Source organism: Bombus pascuorum, chromosome 11, assembly GCF_905332965.1.
Source record: "Bombus pascuorum chromosome 11, iyBomPasc1.1, whole genome shotgun sequence".
NCBI lineage: Eukaryota > Metazoa > Arthropoda > Insecta > Hymenoptera > Apidae > Bombus > Bombus pascuorum.
Window position 1 is genome coordinate 9,123,176 of NC_083498.1, and position 17,595 is coordinate 9,140,770.

Genomic DNA, 17,595 nt, shown 5'->3' on the forward strand with positions numbered 1-17,595 from the left:
TCACCTGTTATCTTCAATTTGTTTCCCTCGCCAATCAAAGAGACTATCCAATTACAAAGGGTTGATTCGAATGTTGCGAAAAGTACGTTTAACTAGAAAATTCCAGTCATACATGGACGAGAAAGCGGAACTTGCCAGCAGCCGAAACACGTGAACTTCCTTCGCATTCCGGGCGTACTTTCGACCGCGAGGATCCACCCGAGAGGAATGCGCGAGTTGGCTCGTGCGCGTTGCAGGAATACGCGCTTTGGATTCCAGACGATCGGAAAACCGGCCAAGAAGTTCGCCGCCCACACACACCGCCGATTACGCTTATCGATGGAACGCGTGCACCGTCGAGAACGCGGTCCACCCGATATTTCTTTCGGTTTCTCCCTACTCCTCTATACTTTCACCGACGAAAGCGGATCTTGCGAATGGCGAACGTAATCATGTACCAACGATCGGAGATCGGTGAATCTGAGAATCGCTAATAAAATACGTTATAAGTTTTCTTCTCGTTGGAACAACTTTATTAATCCAATTTCTATGGAACTGTAGGTCTGATATTATTCTTGAGAAATATTTGTTGTTGCAGATTTTATAGAAATCTTCGTAGCCTCTTGAAGAAATCTTATTCTTCTTTTCGAGCTTCGTTAGGTTGCAAGAAAATCCAGAGAACCAATGAAGAATAGTGGGAAATTGTATCGAATGGTTCGAATTCTATGCGGCATGTAGTAGTACGATCTCTTTAGACAGAATTGTATATCTTCCTTTTTTACAGATCAGGACCCCTTAACATCAACATGAAGAACGTGTAAAATAGTCGTTAGGGTAGTGTGGTCGAAAATGAAGTACTTCGAGAAATTAAAATGCGAGAAATACTGAATTTGTTCATGTTGGGGAACTATTATGATACGTGATTAACGATGTATATTTTGCGACTGAAACATTAAACGATAAGATAGAAGGTTTTTAAGAAATTCCGTAATTAATAAGAAAAGATCTACTAGTATAAAAGTGTTCGTTAATCGTAAAATCATACGAGTTTTATCTCAAAGCAATAATTTTCCAAACTAAAATAATTAGTTTCCTAAGCCCCGATATTAAAGTCTCACCCTTATACAGTGCTATAAATATAACAATAAAATGATTTCAACCTGAGATTTTTAACGATAACGCGAATAAGCTTTAACAACGAGTTATCGCTATCTTATTATTCTATGGCAATCTCTGAAAGAATCCTTATCATTGTATAAATCCTAGAATAAAAATATTCGTCCCATTGACATCCTTTTTTCGTTAAAGCGCTACTTCAAAACTCGCAATCTCATCTATAAAATAACGAACTTAACGTCAAAATAATTTGCTATTCAGCAGCTAAAGAATATTTGATATTCACAACTGGGAACTCGTACATCTGCAGAGAGGATTAATCACGTGCCGGTATTATAACGAGGAAAATCTTATTTCAGACTATGTCTAGAACGGTGACAATGAGCTTCAAAGACAGACTAATCTTGCTACGTTCAACGTCGAGCTGAGCTATGTCTGCCTTCCATGCATAATTCCTCTTGATTATCATTACCATTAATCATTCTTCTCTAGTTTTAGCAACTATCGTTTGTTTAAAATTACTACATTGTTGCTGATGCCTGTCGCATCGAGTAAAACATTTGAATAACGCAATTATTGTATTTTAAACTCTATAGTTTTCGACAGAGTGATTCGTAAAGATTCGCGAAACAACAGATAATGTAAGAAAGCGTTATTATTGTACAGTTCAAGACATTTCTCACGAACAAAATTTCGATACTCCAAATGAATCACCATTAGTTTCACTTAATAGCATATGTGTCAAGTGGTTTCATAAATTGATTGAAGATCGATGTAATCTTAAAAGGCATTAAATTCCAGAAATTCTTCCATATTACGGTATAAAATATTCAATCCCAATTTGAATCGGTACTGAAATTCAAATGTAAATTTCATTACAGTTTGTGTTCCATTTAAATCAGAATTTTGCCAATAATTCCAACATCAAAATTAATTCGGAATTAATTTAACGTTACAATCCAAGTCAATAAATCCAATTAGTAAATCCGTGTAAATAATATCTGTCACAGGTTTAAGAAAATAACACGAATCAATGGGTAAACCACGATACAATCTCTAACGCGGCTGATAATCGGAAAAATTCGATTAATGCGTTGATCAAGCCTCTCGATTAACCACCTGAATCATCGATGATCCTCACGAACTAATAACCACTTAAGCCAATAACCATGGCCAACGTTTCGATATTGGCCGATCAGAATTTCGAAAACCACCCAAGCTGAAACTCGTTTGCTATACCTCGTCGCAACTCAATAACCGAACTTACAGCCAACTCGACACCGTTGTTCGCGCAAATAAAAGAATTCGTAGACGCACTTGACTTACCCCTTCGCAGTTTCAGGGTGACGGGATCCGACGAGAGCCGCAGACATTTCAGCACTGAAACAGAAAACGACGAAACACACCAGTCAGGAAAGACGTTGGCCAAAGAGTAAAAGGATGGGAAACGTAGAACAGAAGGAATACAGTCGCGGAGAGAAATAAATGGAATAGACATAGTTAGTGAAAATAGGAATAAACACGACATAGCGGAAATACGACTTGTTTACGTAAGGATGTAAATATTGAGTTCAATCATTTACGAAGTAATTTATATACTACGAGAGGATACACAATAGACGAAATTGAAGTACAGTAGCGGACAAAATTTGACAAACACAGATTAAATTTGAAAAGAGAAACAAATAAATATTATTTATCCTGCATAATAGCTGACTGTTAACGATACGATGAAACATATTTAATAAGGAATTTGCTGATACGTGCGTACGCACGAGTAAATTGTTTGGCAAGCTTAGAATTTTCTTTTATCCGCTACTGGATATAACGGTAGCACCAGTTCGATTAACCACCTCGCATTAGAATACGAAATATGTACATATCTTGCCAGACAGTGTTGTTGATGATTCATGACGCGCTTTGGGAGAGATATCTTGCAACGCAATGTCGTTCATGCGATGCAAGATAATGGAAAGACATACGAGATATCTCGTCCAACGATTCGCATAAAAATCAGTTTGCGAGACACTGCGTTTGTGAATGTGAAAGGGGTTAGGAATGTTGAATGAAGAAAATATCGCATGAAATAATTCAAAGCATGGTAAAAGGATATGTACGTTACAACGACCGATGAGCAACTTTCAGTCGTAAACGTTGAAAGACGGGATCGCGCGATGTTTCCTTCGAAGCATCGCATGAACCACATTGCGTGGAAAGATATCTCGTCCAAAGCGTATCGTGAATCATGAATCATGAACAAAGGGGTTAATCGAACTAGTATTGTAGACACTAGTGTTATATTCAGTAGCGGACGGAAGAATGTGCAAAGTTTCCCTATTCTGCAGTATATATTATATTTATCCATTGTTTTGCAAAATCTTGTCCGCTACTGTATCTCCACTTTATTTATTATACGTCCGTACGGTGCACGGATTATATATAGTAAATAATTATATTATTATAGTAAATAGTACAGTAAATAATTGAAATCAACCGTTAAACTTGATTGGTATCTACTTCTACGTCCTGTCTACTTGTATTTGTCCTCGACGGTAAAAGAGAAAGAGGGATAAAAACTACGGTTAAACCGAGTTGTTTGCAAACGGAATTTACGAGAACGTTGTCCGTTATGCTGTTTTCGGAGAGGCTGGCTGCCTTCCTGCTTGAGATTAACGAGAGAAACGACCTTCTCCTGACGAAAAGGATGGCTCTGGGTCGCAATTTTGCACGATGGTTAAACCGTTCCGCATGGAACTCGGTTTTAACGCCAGCAAAATGGAAAATTTAGCATGACGCGTTAACGGGATAGCACGAGGATGGGTTCAGACGAAAGAGATGACAAGAATATACGCTTCGGACGGACAAGACGGTATGCCCAGACAGGTCGGTTTAATTAAACCTTGAATTTGTGTAAAACCTCTACCTACCTGAAATATCCCAACTACTGGAGATTGTGGAAATGCTAGGAAACATCTGCTAAAAGAAATTCTGTAGCTTTGGCTCTTTCTTTTACCTTCAAACTGTCTATGGAAGTAGAAAACATTCTGTGTACCGTTGAGTGAAATGGTTTACAGTGACTTGCCAAAATATTGGAATCCTTGCTACAGAATTTTTTTATCAACATATTACACGCATTGTACCAAATTTTTTGAAATTCCGTTGACTCTGCAACGAGACTGCAGCGATTGCAGTAGTAAAATTTGAAAGCAATCTAGAAATATGTACAGACAGGAAGTTACACGACATTGATAAAGATTAGTATACAGTTTGAACAGTTGTCTTAAACATAGAATTAGTGATAGAGATGGTCTCGCTACATATTGTGGCGTATTAGTATATACATAATTATTATACTACAGTAATAGTATACAACGTATGTATTAATCGTATTAAATGTACTAATTCAAATATTTTACTGACCTTTGCTACGCAATCATGGTAACAATAAGTACTATGAAACTTTTATATACATTTTCACATCCCTTTCAAATTGCACCGATATAGTCACGATACTCCTATCTAATTGCTAACGAGATTTCAAAATGTTTCCTATAATATACACATAAACTGTGTATCTCTCGCTACGACACAAATATTATCTGTTTCTATGTTTCCGATCGTGCAAATGAATCAAAGTTTGCAAATATTTGTAGAACACCGGAGAAACAAAAAGGGGGAAGGGCTTTAAAGAAAAAGAAAGGAAAGACGAGTGTTAAGAGGCTTTCGAATCTAAGAGGAAGAAAGATCAGATCTTAATCTTCGGATCAAAACGTTTTCCACGAAAACTGCAATTTCTACAAACAGAAGGAAAACAATGGAGCAAGAAAGAGCTTCAAAGACGTCTAAATCTTGTCGATGTTTGAAAAGAACTCGGAAAAAGGCCTCCGAAACCCTCGAAGAACAAATTTACCCGGTTGCAAAGGCTTTCGATAAACTTTCACCGTCCTTCAACCCCGTGAAGCGGGCGTCCCATAGGAAGAGGCACCTCCAGCGTCTTCCATTTCCGAACAACAGCCCGGCCAAGTTTACCAATTATATCCGCGAAACGCAAACGCGCCGAGCCGAATCGAACAAACGTGAGTTCACGGTTCACGGAACTGAAATATCGCTTCGTGTTTGTCTGCGATGTCAGCTTGTCAAATTAAACGGGGAACCAGAGGAAACACGAGGCTGGCCGATATTGCGATGCTTGGGCCGCTTTACGCTCGGTTACACGATATCGCTGTTGTTTCTTGTGCCAGCCTCCGCGAAACGGGCATTGCAGCTGGTTCGTGCCACTTCCGGAATTTTAATTTCCTCGCCGCTACGTTCGATTCATTCTTTCGCTTCCTTACTTTGTGGACTTTGCTCCGATTCTTTGTATTGCGAATTGTATTCATCCTTTCAGTCTTGTATTTTATAATTTAAATTATAAATAATATATATATATAAATGACAATAGAAATTTTATAATATAAATAGCCGCTAATAGCCAATCATTTGTTTAAAGTATTTATTTCGGCGAAGGTGTCGAACAATTACCTCCCTTGAAATATATTGTCGAGCTCACCATTTCGAAAAACTTCTTCCTATACGTATATAGGGTGCTTGGTTTTAATTTTTCAATTATACGCAAAAGTAGCGTACAAAAAATTGTGCATTAGAGGTTAATATTTGTATATTATAGTTTTTGCTCGGATATTCACGTGCGTGTCCAAATTATAACTGCGTTGATTTAGTCGCACCATTATGATTATCGGTATTGGCCACACCGGCTGACATCATTTAGATAGCTCAACCTCGCCAATTCTTTTCCACTTGTAATTCTGTGACTGGAATTATTTATTATTATTACGTCACTATGAAGATATTAAAAATATCCCGTTAGAATTTATAAGGAGCTAACTCATCGACAGATTCACACGGAATACACACGTGCAATACCAAACGTACTTTGGTGTATGACTCGTAAAAAAACTAAAACCGACCACCCGTTACATGTTTAGGAAAATGTTGCCCAGAATGACGATCTTCACATCACATTTCAGGGCCATCGAAATCGGTCAGAGGGTAACTATTCGTCAACTTGACCTCTATTTCTATTTTAACAAAGAAGCTAGTATCTATTTTTATTGTAGTAAACAACCCAATATTTCTATCTATTTTATTTTAGTAACCAAGTGGTCTATTTTAATGTTCATTCATGGTATGGGAGGAAGAATTGTTGAGCTTGCTTCTCGCAATTTTATATTCACGCCTTATTTGGAATATTATTTTATTAATATTAGGAACTTAAAGAAATCCACCATTTCGATGATTTACAACTTCAGTTTAAAAGAAAACATGTGTTTTACGTTAATTTCAGACGTGTCTCTTAAGTTAAAAATGTAGTATATTAATAAATTAATAGATGCAAAGAACAGAATCATTTCCTACATCCCTTGAACCGTCTCCTAAGGAGAAACGTTTACAATTATGAGATTAGACAATGAATTATGAAATTCAATTTTATAGAACGAATTTTATAGTCGACATGTAAAAGTATAGAAAACTCGTGAACTAAGAAATAATTATGACCCAGACACATTGACGTTCAGAACGACGAATTGATCGATCTCTTCCAATTAACAAGCTACAATTTTCGGATTAAAAAATCCACCAACTAGACTGACGTTATATTCGATCATCGACGTTTAACAGAAAGAAAGAAAATTCTGACAGAATTGCAAAATGGATAGTAGACGGCCAAAAGGGTAACTGTATCGTCGATATAAAATTGAGCAAGGATCGTTTGGTTTGATGCAGCGGACAGCATTCGCGAGCAACCGGTAATACAGTCAATCAAGTGTCCCATTTCGCGTGCACGGCGCAAATTTAGCGTCGTGTCATCGTAAAATTCTCGCTAATGACCTGCATGGTCGACGTTTCACCCCCGTGTACGAAATTACCAACGCGGTCCTAACAAGCGCGAGAAATTCGTCGAGAGATGGACGTCTGTAAAGAATAGAAACTTTGATAAACTTCGTTGCTTCTAAAGAAAACTTCAGCCTTCTTTCGTTCCTCTGGTCTAACGTAATCCAACGACCATCTTAACTCGATTTTTGCTTCGAATTACTCGTGAGTTCGAGTCCAGTTCGTTTGTAATTTCGTTTGACTGTTCGCCGTCTCATGGTGGAAGGGTCGCCTGAATGAAATTTCTTTCTCGAATCTCGTTTAACTTTGCTTTCTCCTCGTCATTGGACATCGCGAACCGATTGCCCCAACGTTTTGTTTTCTTGCTTTTTCCCTAGTTTTCTCTTCCTTCGTTTATTATTATTGTTATTATTTTTACGAATGTCTAGAATTAGTGAATTGAAAATGGTAGCGCTGTATACATCTGAGAATCTGAGAATTTATACTTAGTTATGTATTTCAACTTTTAAACGTATTATTTAGTTTTGTTCATTATGCATTTTCAGGAAATTGGAATTTGTAGAAATAGCCAGGATACACGTAAGGAAATATACAAAGTACTCGAAATAAATCCTCGTTATTAGAAGGTAAATCAAATATTTATCTAAGTCCTATCTTCTTTTTGTGGTCGGGAATTTGCATGAAAATTCGTAATCTAATAATATCTGCTGCGACACGTCTTTATCGATTTTAAAAAACGTAATGAATTTTATATAGTCGTAAACATAGGACGTTATTTTGTAAAAGTGAGTAGTGGACTGACTTAAATCACTATGGTTCTCGGTGCTCCATTAGACACAAATTTTCGTCTAATGCTCGTGATATTTCTTTGAGAATCTTAGAAATTTATAGTTTTCAAGACATTCCCCTCATGCATATGTATTATTCAATTAGAAATTTAAATTATGGGGAAAGAGAAACAAGATAGCCAAGCTAGAGCAGAGGATAAATGACGCGTCAAAAATGCATGAGATAGAGACTATGAAGAGATACGAATCATAAAATATACAACAGTGGTAAATCGCCAACAAAAATGTGCAACTTCTATACCATATTGCTTTAACCATTTTTTAAAACAATGTTACAAATATTGAACAAAATTAACCAAAACGTAATCCATAGGATATCCAACCGTCTCAAGATCTATCGATAAAACTGCCAAGTATAAACGAATAAAATTTTATTTAATTCTGTTCCTTGTAACTTCTATCGCGTCTCGTCGATGATTATTACTCGCATCTCGATTCTTTCTATGAATAAATAATTTCTGCGTGACGAATGGGGCACTTGACAGATCGAAAGGTTAAGCTAGGGTCAAGCAAAAACAGTGTCTCATTTATTTCTAATCTGAATGAGGTAAACTTACGTATACGATTCTCCTTCGTGTTATCCAGTTCTATTTCTATAGCCATCGCGTGTTAGACTCCGTATGAATTTTATTTGATACCGCGCAAATCGGACGAATAGATCGAAACCATATTGACGGGACAAAACGCAAACAGAACGAAACGAACATCGTGATATTTCATCGAATTCTTGAATATAATTTAAATATAGAATATCTCGCAGAGTCTTCTCGTTTAATCGTGATCTCCTTGCATGTGCCACTGATATTATTCTTGGAAGACGTTCAATGTACATAAATGGTAAATATTCATGGAAAATGATGACTTCAATTCGATTTCTGCTGCAAGCTTTGCAAGTGTTCCTCCAAGATAATATTTATATCCTGTATGGACTGGAAATATTCAACATATACGTACACATAGTGAATTTTTACTGCATTTGGAAACCATTCATAATTATTATAGTTTCCGTGGTTTGCTTGAATATCTGAATATAAGATTCTTATGTGGAATAATGAATAACCGTATTGATTTTATTAATTGATAAAGAATCGTACGTGTGTTAAATAATATACTGTTGTACTTAGTTAAAACATTCCAACTGTAATTTTTCCTTTTTGCAAGATACGTTGAAATATCCGAAGTTCCCCGTGCCTTTTATCTTTCAGATGAAATTGTATTATACGGACTAAATGACAAAACTCCGGTTTGCTTTATTTTCCAAATAATAGATTGTCAGATGTGATCGTTTTAATTACGTACAATGTATCACCGTCCCAGTGTATCAATGGCGCAGCTGGAAAAAGGTGATTTCTCAGGAGACCAAAAAGATCAATTTCATTTAACGACTAAACTTGTAATTAAATAACGAAGGGAATGTTTTATGATGTTGGGATAAACAACACTGTTTGCATTCTCTACTTACTTTTAAGTACGTCTGCGACTAACTGCAACTAAAAACTAACTTCCTACGAAATGCAACAACCAACAACGAATATTTCAATAAACTGCCATTTAGTGACCATTTTAAAAATTATGTAACTTTTATAGAGGAAAGATTAGACGTGTCTGAGACTAGCAACACGTTTATCTAAAAAATTTCCAAATTTCTAGTTATGTCTTTGTTGCATTGCAACGACAATATATAGGTATTATGGGAATTCTAATCTTCGTAGAAGTATTCTCATTGTTTTCAGTACAAAAAAGTAATTTAACAATTAAACGATTGTTCGTGCGAGATCGCCTGTTTGCTCTTGTTATCGCTGAACTTTCGATTTCTTTACACTCGAGCAGATACCGTGAAATCTTGCGTCAGGCGACTTCCGCCGGAAATCACGATATAAATTTCCCAGGCATTCTCAGGTGTTTTATGGAAAATCCAGCCGGTCGGTACATATTCCCAATAGATGCCGATAAAACGGTCGTCCCTCGCGAATTATTGCCATCTCCGCGTGAAACGCGCGGCGAAACGTCGAATCGTGAATCTTCAGGTTGGAACAATTGCGTTTTCCTGTTGTTTTACGGTCGAAAAGCCGAACGTCCGCGATTTTTTCACGCCCGAGCGCGAGTTTCATTGACCTTCCCTGCAAGAACAATCGTGGGATAAAGCGCGAGCCGACTTTCACTCGATCGATCTACGTTCTTTCTCGCTTTTTCCCTTTTTCTTTTTTATTTTCCATCGTAACTCTCTGGACGTTCGAGAATTGTATCGCAATTACGAGAAAGTTGATCACGTCGATCTTCCAAGTTTTCGTTTTCTCTACCGACAGATTTTATTTCGACGAGAACTCGGATAAATGATTGGTTCAGTTTGAGCGAGTAATCGAGTTCCTTGCGAATTTATGGATGAGATGGATAAACTACTTATTAATTTCGCCAAAGAATCATCACTGTGTAGATCAAGTTTCTCGATTCTTGCCAATCCAACTACCAGAGCGATCAAAATCTTCCACATAAAAGTTTTACAAACTTATAGCGGTGCATATTCCAAGATCCCAATGATTTTTAGAAAATGTATGAACGAAAGATTCTTTCCTACCTTGCATTGTCTGCGACATTGTCTCCGGCATCGACTATAATTTGGGATAGATAAATGAAGTTCATGTACCAATGACTCGCGTCGATATTCGAACACCATGGGGTATGCATAGCACAATATATTTGCTCAAAATGTATAATTAAGCGACGTTGCTCGTCTTTTTAACACAATACGAATATCGTAGCTGATGAAACATATATCTCGCTTCAATTTGACTATCGATACGAGTCACTGAAAACGCAGTCCTGCTGCCCTTTATTCGACGATAGTTCTGGTCGTTAAACGCAACATTAATCTTCGTCGATTGCCAAATCTCGACCACAGAACGCGAGAATACAAATCCTGCGAGCATTCGATACGTTATATCGCGGACAAAAAGGTTGTACCTTTCAAACAGGGCTAAAAGAGGAGGAACCATGAAAGAGGGGAGGAAAAGGGAGAGAAGAGAGAACGAGTGCACTTGGGCGAATGTGCATTATATCGCGAGCGCGAGAGAAAGAGAGATAGAGAGAGAGAGAGAGAGAGAGAGAGAGGAGCTAAAGCAGGTCGGTCTTCTTACCTTCTTTAGTACTGAATCGGTTGACATCGACTTCGTTCACCCTGAGTATGACGTCACCGGCCTCGACCTGCAAAAGCAACAGACACCGTTTCTATGAAAACGCATTCTGCAGAAGGATCAATTGGTCAGGTACGACGAATTGCCATGCACCGTTAGGAGGGCGTCTACTTGCTCCACCGGCTTTTGGCAATTCGACGACACAATTCGCTGCAGTCCCCTGGCCAACCGACCAACGGGGTGAATAGCGAACCGTCATTATGCAAATGTGCCTCTCTATTATTACATATTCCATTCGTCCTCTCTTTACACATTCTGTGATGAAACCATCTTACGTGCCTTTATCGTTTTTGAATTTTTGATAGTAACAGGGGTGAATTTGGTACGCGTTGATAATTAAAATAAAACGGTTATAGTAAAGCGTTGTTCCTTTGATGTAGATGTTACTCGAATTATTTCCATCTTAACTGCAACGATCGTTAGATTATTTTTAGTGTAATAAGATTATGCGAAGATCACAGAAAACTGACGCGTAGCAAGTCACATTTTTCATGCTTCATAGAGGAGGAGTTTAATAATATATTCTTCGTTAGTTTTATATTACCAAAGTTCCTCTTCTTACGTGATTTTAGTATTAAATATATATAATAAAAATAGCAAGTAGAAGGCACGTAAAAGTGGTTTGATGGGAGGAATTCTTGAAAAAATAACACAACATCGTCCAAACAAACGTAAGCCCACTATAATATTGAAACACAATAGGATTTTAATTGCTCGCTATCGATATTAGAATTTATAATGACTTATCATTGATCGAGAAAGTATGGGAATAGAGGTCAATGTGATTAACTTGGTAACGAAATAAAGCTTCCTACGATATTTCGCTGGTTATACAACAATCGTGGCAATCCGGCGGAACAAGTAAATCAAAGAGCCGTAGTATTCCCATCGCTGCTAAAATCCATCTCGCTATACTATTCCCACGCTTACGTAACGCTATGCAATTTTCACATCATCGGTTGAATGGAACGACCGAGGAAACGAACGTATTTTACATAACTTACGCTGGTAACTCGCAATATCTGCCCGACGAATCCAGCAGATATTGTTTCCTAACTTACTTCGTACAAAATTATGCAAAACGTATTGATACGGACGATGAATCAACCAACAAGTCTTGGAATATTTAAAGTACAAACAGCGGTCGAAGATAAAGGCAGGTTCAAACACGGCCGGTAGTTTGGTCGAGCAGCGAGTAAAGCCGCATTTCCATTGTTTCACCGTGCACGTTTCATCGCGAAAAACGTCCTTTTAATCAGCAGTGAAACTCCAACGTGAACAATATAAATTCGGCTAAATATTCAAAGATACAAAGAACACCGTTTGATACTTGTTCTCAATTATTGCTTTTCTCCATAGTTCAGTAGAATATGGACAAATTGGTTGGTATTTGTTCGGCAAATTGGAACTCGATGGAAATGACATCCCATACGCTCAAACGTAATAAGTCATTTTGCAAGTTATTGAATAGAAAGAGGGAGTGAGAGGTACGAGGAAAGCGAAGGAACGTATTTCAACCCTCGAACGTCTGTATATACGACTTTCCGTATAGTTCCACGGCGTTACTTCGCGGCTCTGAACTTCTCTGAAAAATTGTCCCCTATTTCTTCCGTCGCTGTCTCTTCGATTTCCTGCGGCTTGCCTCCGGGGAAATAGCGTTCCACGGTGCACGAGGAACAGGAAACGAAATTGTTTACAAGAAGCTACCCGTCATGAGCGCGAAGACAGATAAGACGCTACCAGGTAGAAGCTCTGTTAACACGGGCAAATCCTTCTTCTTGGACAAATAAAGGAGCAGCTGAAGCGTACAAAGAGATCCAAGTTGCCACGCCACGCTTTACTAACTTCATTGTAACACATCGTGGATTAACATCATAATCCATAAATTTTTCTTCGATTTATCCGCGAATATGATTAAATTTTTTTTTAATCGATTAAAATGTATTTATGTTAGGATGAGATGTATACAACGAAAGTGGGGAAGGTATGTTTTACAAAATAGACGAAGGGAAAATTGTTTGCGAGGTCTATTAACTGAAAATGAAATAAAAGTCGAATTGATCGCTTCTAGCGAACAAACGTCTCGATATAATTCGCTTTAATGTCCAATAATTCAAAATACTGGAAAACTATAAAATCCATACAAACTCTCCACTCGATGAAATGCCCCTTCCCTCTTACAAATTTCACGATATCCAATCGACTCTAAATAGAGACTGTGAAGCTAAATTGCCAGTAATAATTCTTCACCGCTTTTTACAACCTCTTAGATAAGTCCTATGAAGCCAAACAAAAGCAAATTACGTAACTCTAAATGTCCAGATAACTGGTCATTTTATCAGCAAAATTTACCCAATCCCTTACGAATCTCCGTCAAGCTATACATTAAATTATTCGTCCAAGTGAAATTATTCTCAAAATATTTTTACTTCCTTTAAATCTCTCAACCCTGGTATACAATTAGTTGTAATGAAAACCTCCTTAACCGCGCGCAACCCTCCGTCAAGAGATACATTAAATCGTTCGTCAAAAACAAATTCATTTGTTACGATACTAAAAAATTCCGCCATTGACTTTCGATCGCTTTAAATCTGCCAACTCTAATTTTCGATTAGTCAACCAAAAACCTCGCTAATCCGTCGCGAATGCCCGTAACGATCAATAACAGATTCAATTATTCGACAGAGTCTCTCGAGTCAGTCATCATAGCGACGGTAAAGAAATCCAGCGAGTTTTAATTTCGTCGAATTTCGTGCATCGCCGCTGCAGCAACTTCCACTTAACGAACAAGTAGATTAACCCAGAAGGAGAAACGATCCAAAGGAGAAATTACAAGGTGTGGTGGTAAATGACTGACGTTTAACAGGCGAGCCGCGTCGATCACAGGCAAGAAAGACAACGAAACATGCAATCTCGTGGCTGTATCGCGGAAGGTGCACCGTCTGACTGGAAACACGAGGCCAGACAGAGCTTTCACGTAACTTGAACGTCGCATGCACTTATGTATCGTGCCTTGCGCTAACAATAACGAGAAACTGCAGCAGCGATACGTGTGCATCCCGCGCAAATGCGACCGTCTCGCGCTATTGTTTCGATGCACGGCCGCTTAGCCCCATCATACCTCCCCCCGTGAAACATTGTCCGCCGCTGGACGGAAAATGTAAATCTTTCGAATATACCGTGTGTTCAGCGCGGACCACGTCGTTCCGCTTTATTGCTGTTCGACGGCGTGAAAAATTTCCGCGCAGCCAGGAAGCTCGGGAATATTTCTTCCTCTACGTGGCGATTCTTCTTGCAAAGTGGGAAATTGTAATTTCCATTTAAACGAGAATTTTTTTCTTTTTTTTTTTTTTTTTAATAGTAAGTGAGGCTGAAAATAGAGCTGTTAAGTTTTAATTAAACGTTGGGATCTTCATTTCGAAAGTGAAAATTAAATTAAATGTACAAATTGGAAGTGAAAATTGAACTTAACAGGTGTAAAATTATGTACGGAAATTGTTTGATGAGAAGATAGATCGCAAATGGATTTTTTATATTTTACGCGTGATAATTCGTCTTCCGAAGACGAGTACACTGCAATTTAGATTTGAATCTGATGGATTTGTTTTTTTTATAATAGAACGAACTGAAAGTGGGCTCTTTAGGTCTTAATCCTGTTGGTCTCCGTATAAAACAAAATGGATATTATATTCGAATAGATATTATTAAAATATGCATAGTTTGAAATATCTCGTTTTAGTATCCCATGTAATTTTACTACCTTTCCGGTATTCCACGCTTTTTATGAGTAAAGCGTTCGAAAAATGAAGATATCGAAGAGATGCAAACATGCGAGGAAGAAACGAGGAGAACAGGATCGTTAAAAATATTCTTTTTCTTTCTTTCAAGCAAAAATATTTAACAAATATTTGCTACATATACTTGAACGGAGAAACAAGCCGCAAGAAGCAAATACCAAAGTTTGTGTAAAATGCCCGAAACCTAATCTAATGTCCAAGTATAAAGAGAATTAATCTAGTTACGAAAGTCTAACTAATTCCTAATTCGATATTTAACGCAGGAACACCCTGTACACGCTGAGAGTGGGTCAGTTTGTCCGTGCAACGCGACTATCTATGTTCACGAATGCATTATCCACAGTGCAGGCTAATTTCCTTGGTAATTTAATTGCAATTGCCCAGTGACGTTCATCGTATTTCAACGTTCACAGTATATTTACCGCTTACAACGAACGAACGGGTTACGTGTGTCCTAATCACGGATTATTATCATACGTATGGATACTGATATTACTATTTCAAAGGTGTCATAACTATCCGTAATGAATAAACATATCGGATCAAGTATCGGGCTACAATTTTAAACTCTATGGTAATAAACTATACGATAAATTTCACCGAGAGATTGCGCAATTTTTAATTCAACGCTCGTTTGATTTAGTACTGGCGTCGTTGGACTTGGGTCAAGCAATTCGAAGCTTAGATAAAATTATTTAATTTCAGAAAGATACTTTGTAGTTTTGTACGAGATATTTATACTGAAAATCCAGGAATAATAGAAATAATTTTATACAAAATATTTATGTTCGATATGTTATAGAAGAGAAATATAAAATAATTCTATTCTCCACACTATAATTTTAGTGAGAAATAGAAGTAAAAAGTTGAAAAATATCGATATCCCAAAACTTTCCGCACAGCCTTAACAGAGCTTCTTTATTTTAAGTCAACTATGATTATAAATTCATGTAATTTTATTTACATACGTTTTGCGATACGCGAACGAATTTTGAAATTTCTAATTGTTACATACGCGATTACCATAAATCGTTATCGTGTGGAACAAAGATAAATGTTGCTCGTGTGTTTTTCATAACAAATGGAAAACTGCATTATGTAGAACGAACAGTGAATAATAAGTAATGAAAGAATAAAGAGTAAGCTGATCTGTCTGAATAATAGCGAGGTATGGACTGACTATGGTGCATATAGGATGAAAGATTATATATTCAACATCCGTAATGAGAAAAGTCTTGGCTGGAACGATGCCTTCTCCATTTTCGATGTGCGCCAGAGGTTTCACTCGAATCTTTTTCATACGTGTTGCACAGACTGATGCATAGCAAATGCTACACGATCGAAAAGAAAGCAATCTCATACATATCGTGCATAGAAGGAAAAATATCATTTCCTTCTATCGAGTATTAAAGAATAAAATAAATAATGCAAAAAAGATCTTTTTAATACTGATAAATACAAATATAAGGGAAACTTGGGTTTATTAAAAAATTATATAGCAATTTGACTAATACAGTGTACGCTAAACTTCACAAATTCTAATGTCCTATATCCTCCACAATTAAAAATTAACACGCTCAATATGGATTTGAATTACCATCTGTACGATCAAATAATTCTTACGATTCCATATTGAAGATTAAAATTCACGACGCGATTACTTCGATCCACTCCATTGCGAAATATCGTTCGATTCCCAAAAGTTAGTATTAAACATCCAAAATACAAGGAAGCGAGATATAAAATTTAAAAGAAGCAGGAATCGATAGGTGGAGGGTAAAAAACGAGGAACGATCGTTTTTCGTGATTTCCCGTCTCAAAGCACATTTTATTTCCAAGAACTGGGACTGCACAACTATCGCGAATCAATAATTATAATACGCAAAATATCTTGCTCAAAAATTTAGTGTAATGGTTCGAAACAGGGAATGTCCAGCCAGTACAGGAACAAGACACAGATAAAAATAATTAATACTTTATTAATCGTTCTTACTTTTCCTTCGACAACTTCGTTTTGTAAACCATAAAACAGTTAAATACGTGGAACGTTGTTCCTCCTCTAACGGATCAACATATTGAAACTGAACTCTCTCGACGAAGCTGTCTACTTCGCGACATTCCTTCACTTTTTCCCTCTTACTCTTCCATTATGCATTCTGTACACGATTTGAGAAGCTGGTTTACTAAATGAACTCTTGCGTTCGGTGGATGACAGTCGCTTTGAACAGCAAGATCGACAACCCTCAATCTCTCCATGGAGGAGCATCGTCCAATTACTAGGTCCGCATTCATAAATGGATGTTGCATCTTCCTGAGACGCTTTGTGCGCCGTGAACGGGACAGGCATGTTTACACCGAAATTTCAGGACAGCCGGATCTCTCTGACCTGTTTAGTCGAAATCTATTACGGAATGCATCGACGCGCACACGAGTGCACCCTCGAAATTGATTTACGAACGAAGGCTTGTCGGCCTGCTCGACCTTCGTGTCCTGACGCCACTGATCGATGTGCGAAATCGCGTTGTAACAGCGTCAGAACCTATATATATATATACATATGCCCTATTATACACACGTCTTCCACCACGTGTAGTTTTACCCCTCTCGTGACATTTAGTGACTTTCCTACAATTTCTATTATTACTTGGCTGCGGAGCTTTATGCAAATTCGTACGTTTGGCGAACGCAATAAAAGAAACTGAGGTTCCTACGAAGATTCGTTTGATTTTCTTAAATGCCAGCCGAGTACTGTTCCTGAGTGATGCGATAGAT

The 17,595-nt window shown here is 37.5% G+C and overlaps 1 protein-coding gene across 10 annotated transcripts in view; it reads right to left on the reverse strand.

Annotated features, from left to right (window-relative positions):
- The window catches only part of LOC132912255 (PH and SEC7 domain-containing protein), an 82,578-nt gene that overhangs the window by 19,919 nt on the left and 45,064 nt on the right, over positions 1-17,595 (reverse strand). For 9 of the 10 annotated variants that reach the window (XM_060969545.1, XM_060969546.1, XM_060969541.1 and 6 more), the window contains exons 2-3: positions 10,970-11,036; positions 2,422-2,475 (exon numbers count right to left, since the gene is read on the reverse strand). In XM_060969545.1, coding sequence (XP_060825528.1) covers positions 2,422-2,475; positions 10,970-11,036 — 121 coding nt within the window. The remainder of the gene's footprint in view (positions 1-2,421; positions 2,476-10,969; positions 11,037-17,595) is intronic. The other variant, XM_060969548.1, reaches the window with a different exon arrangement.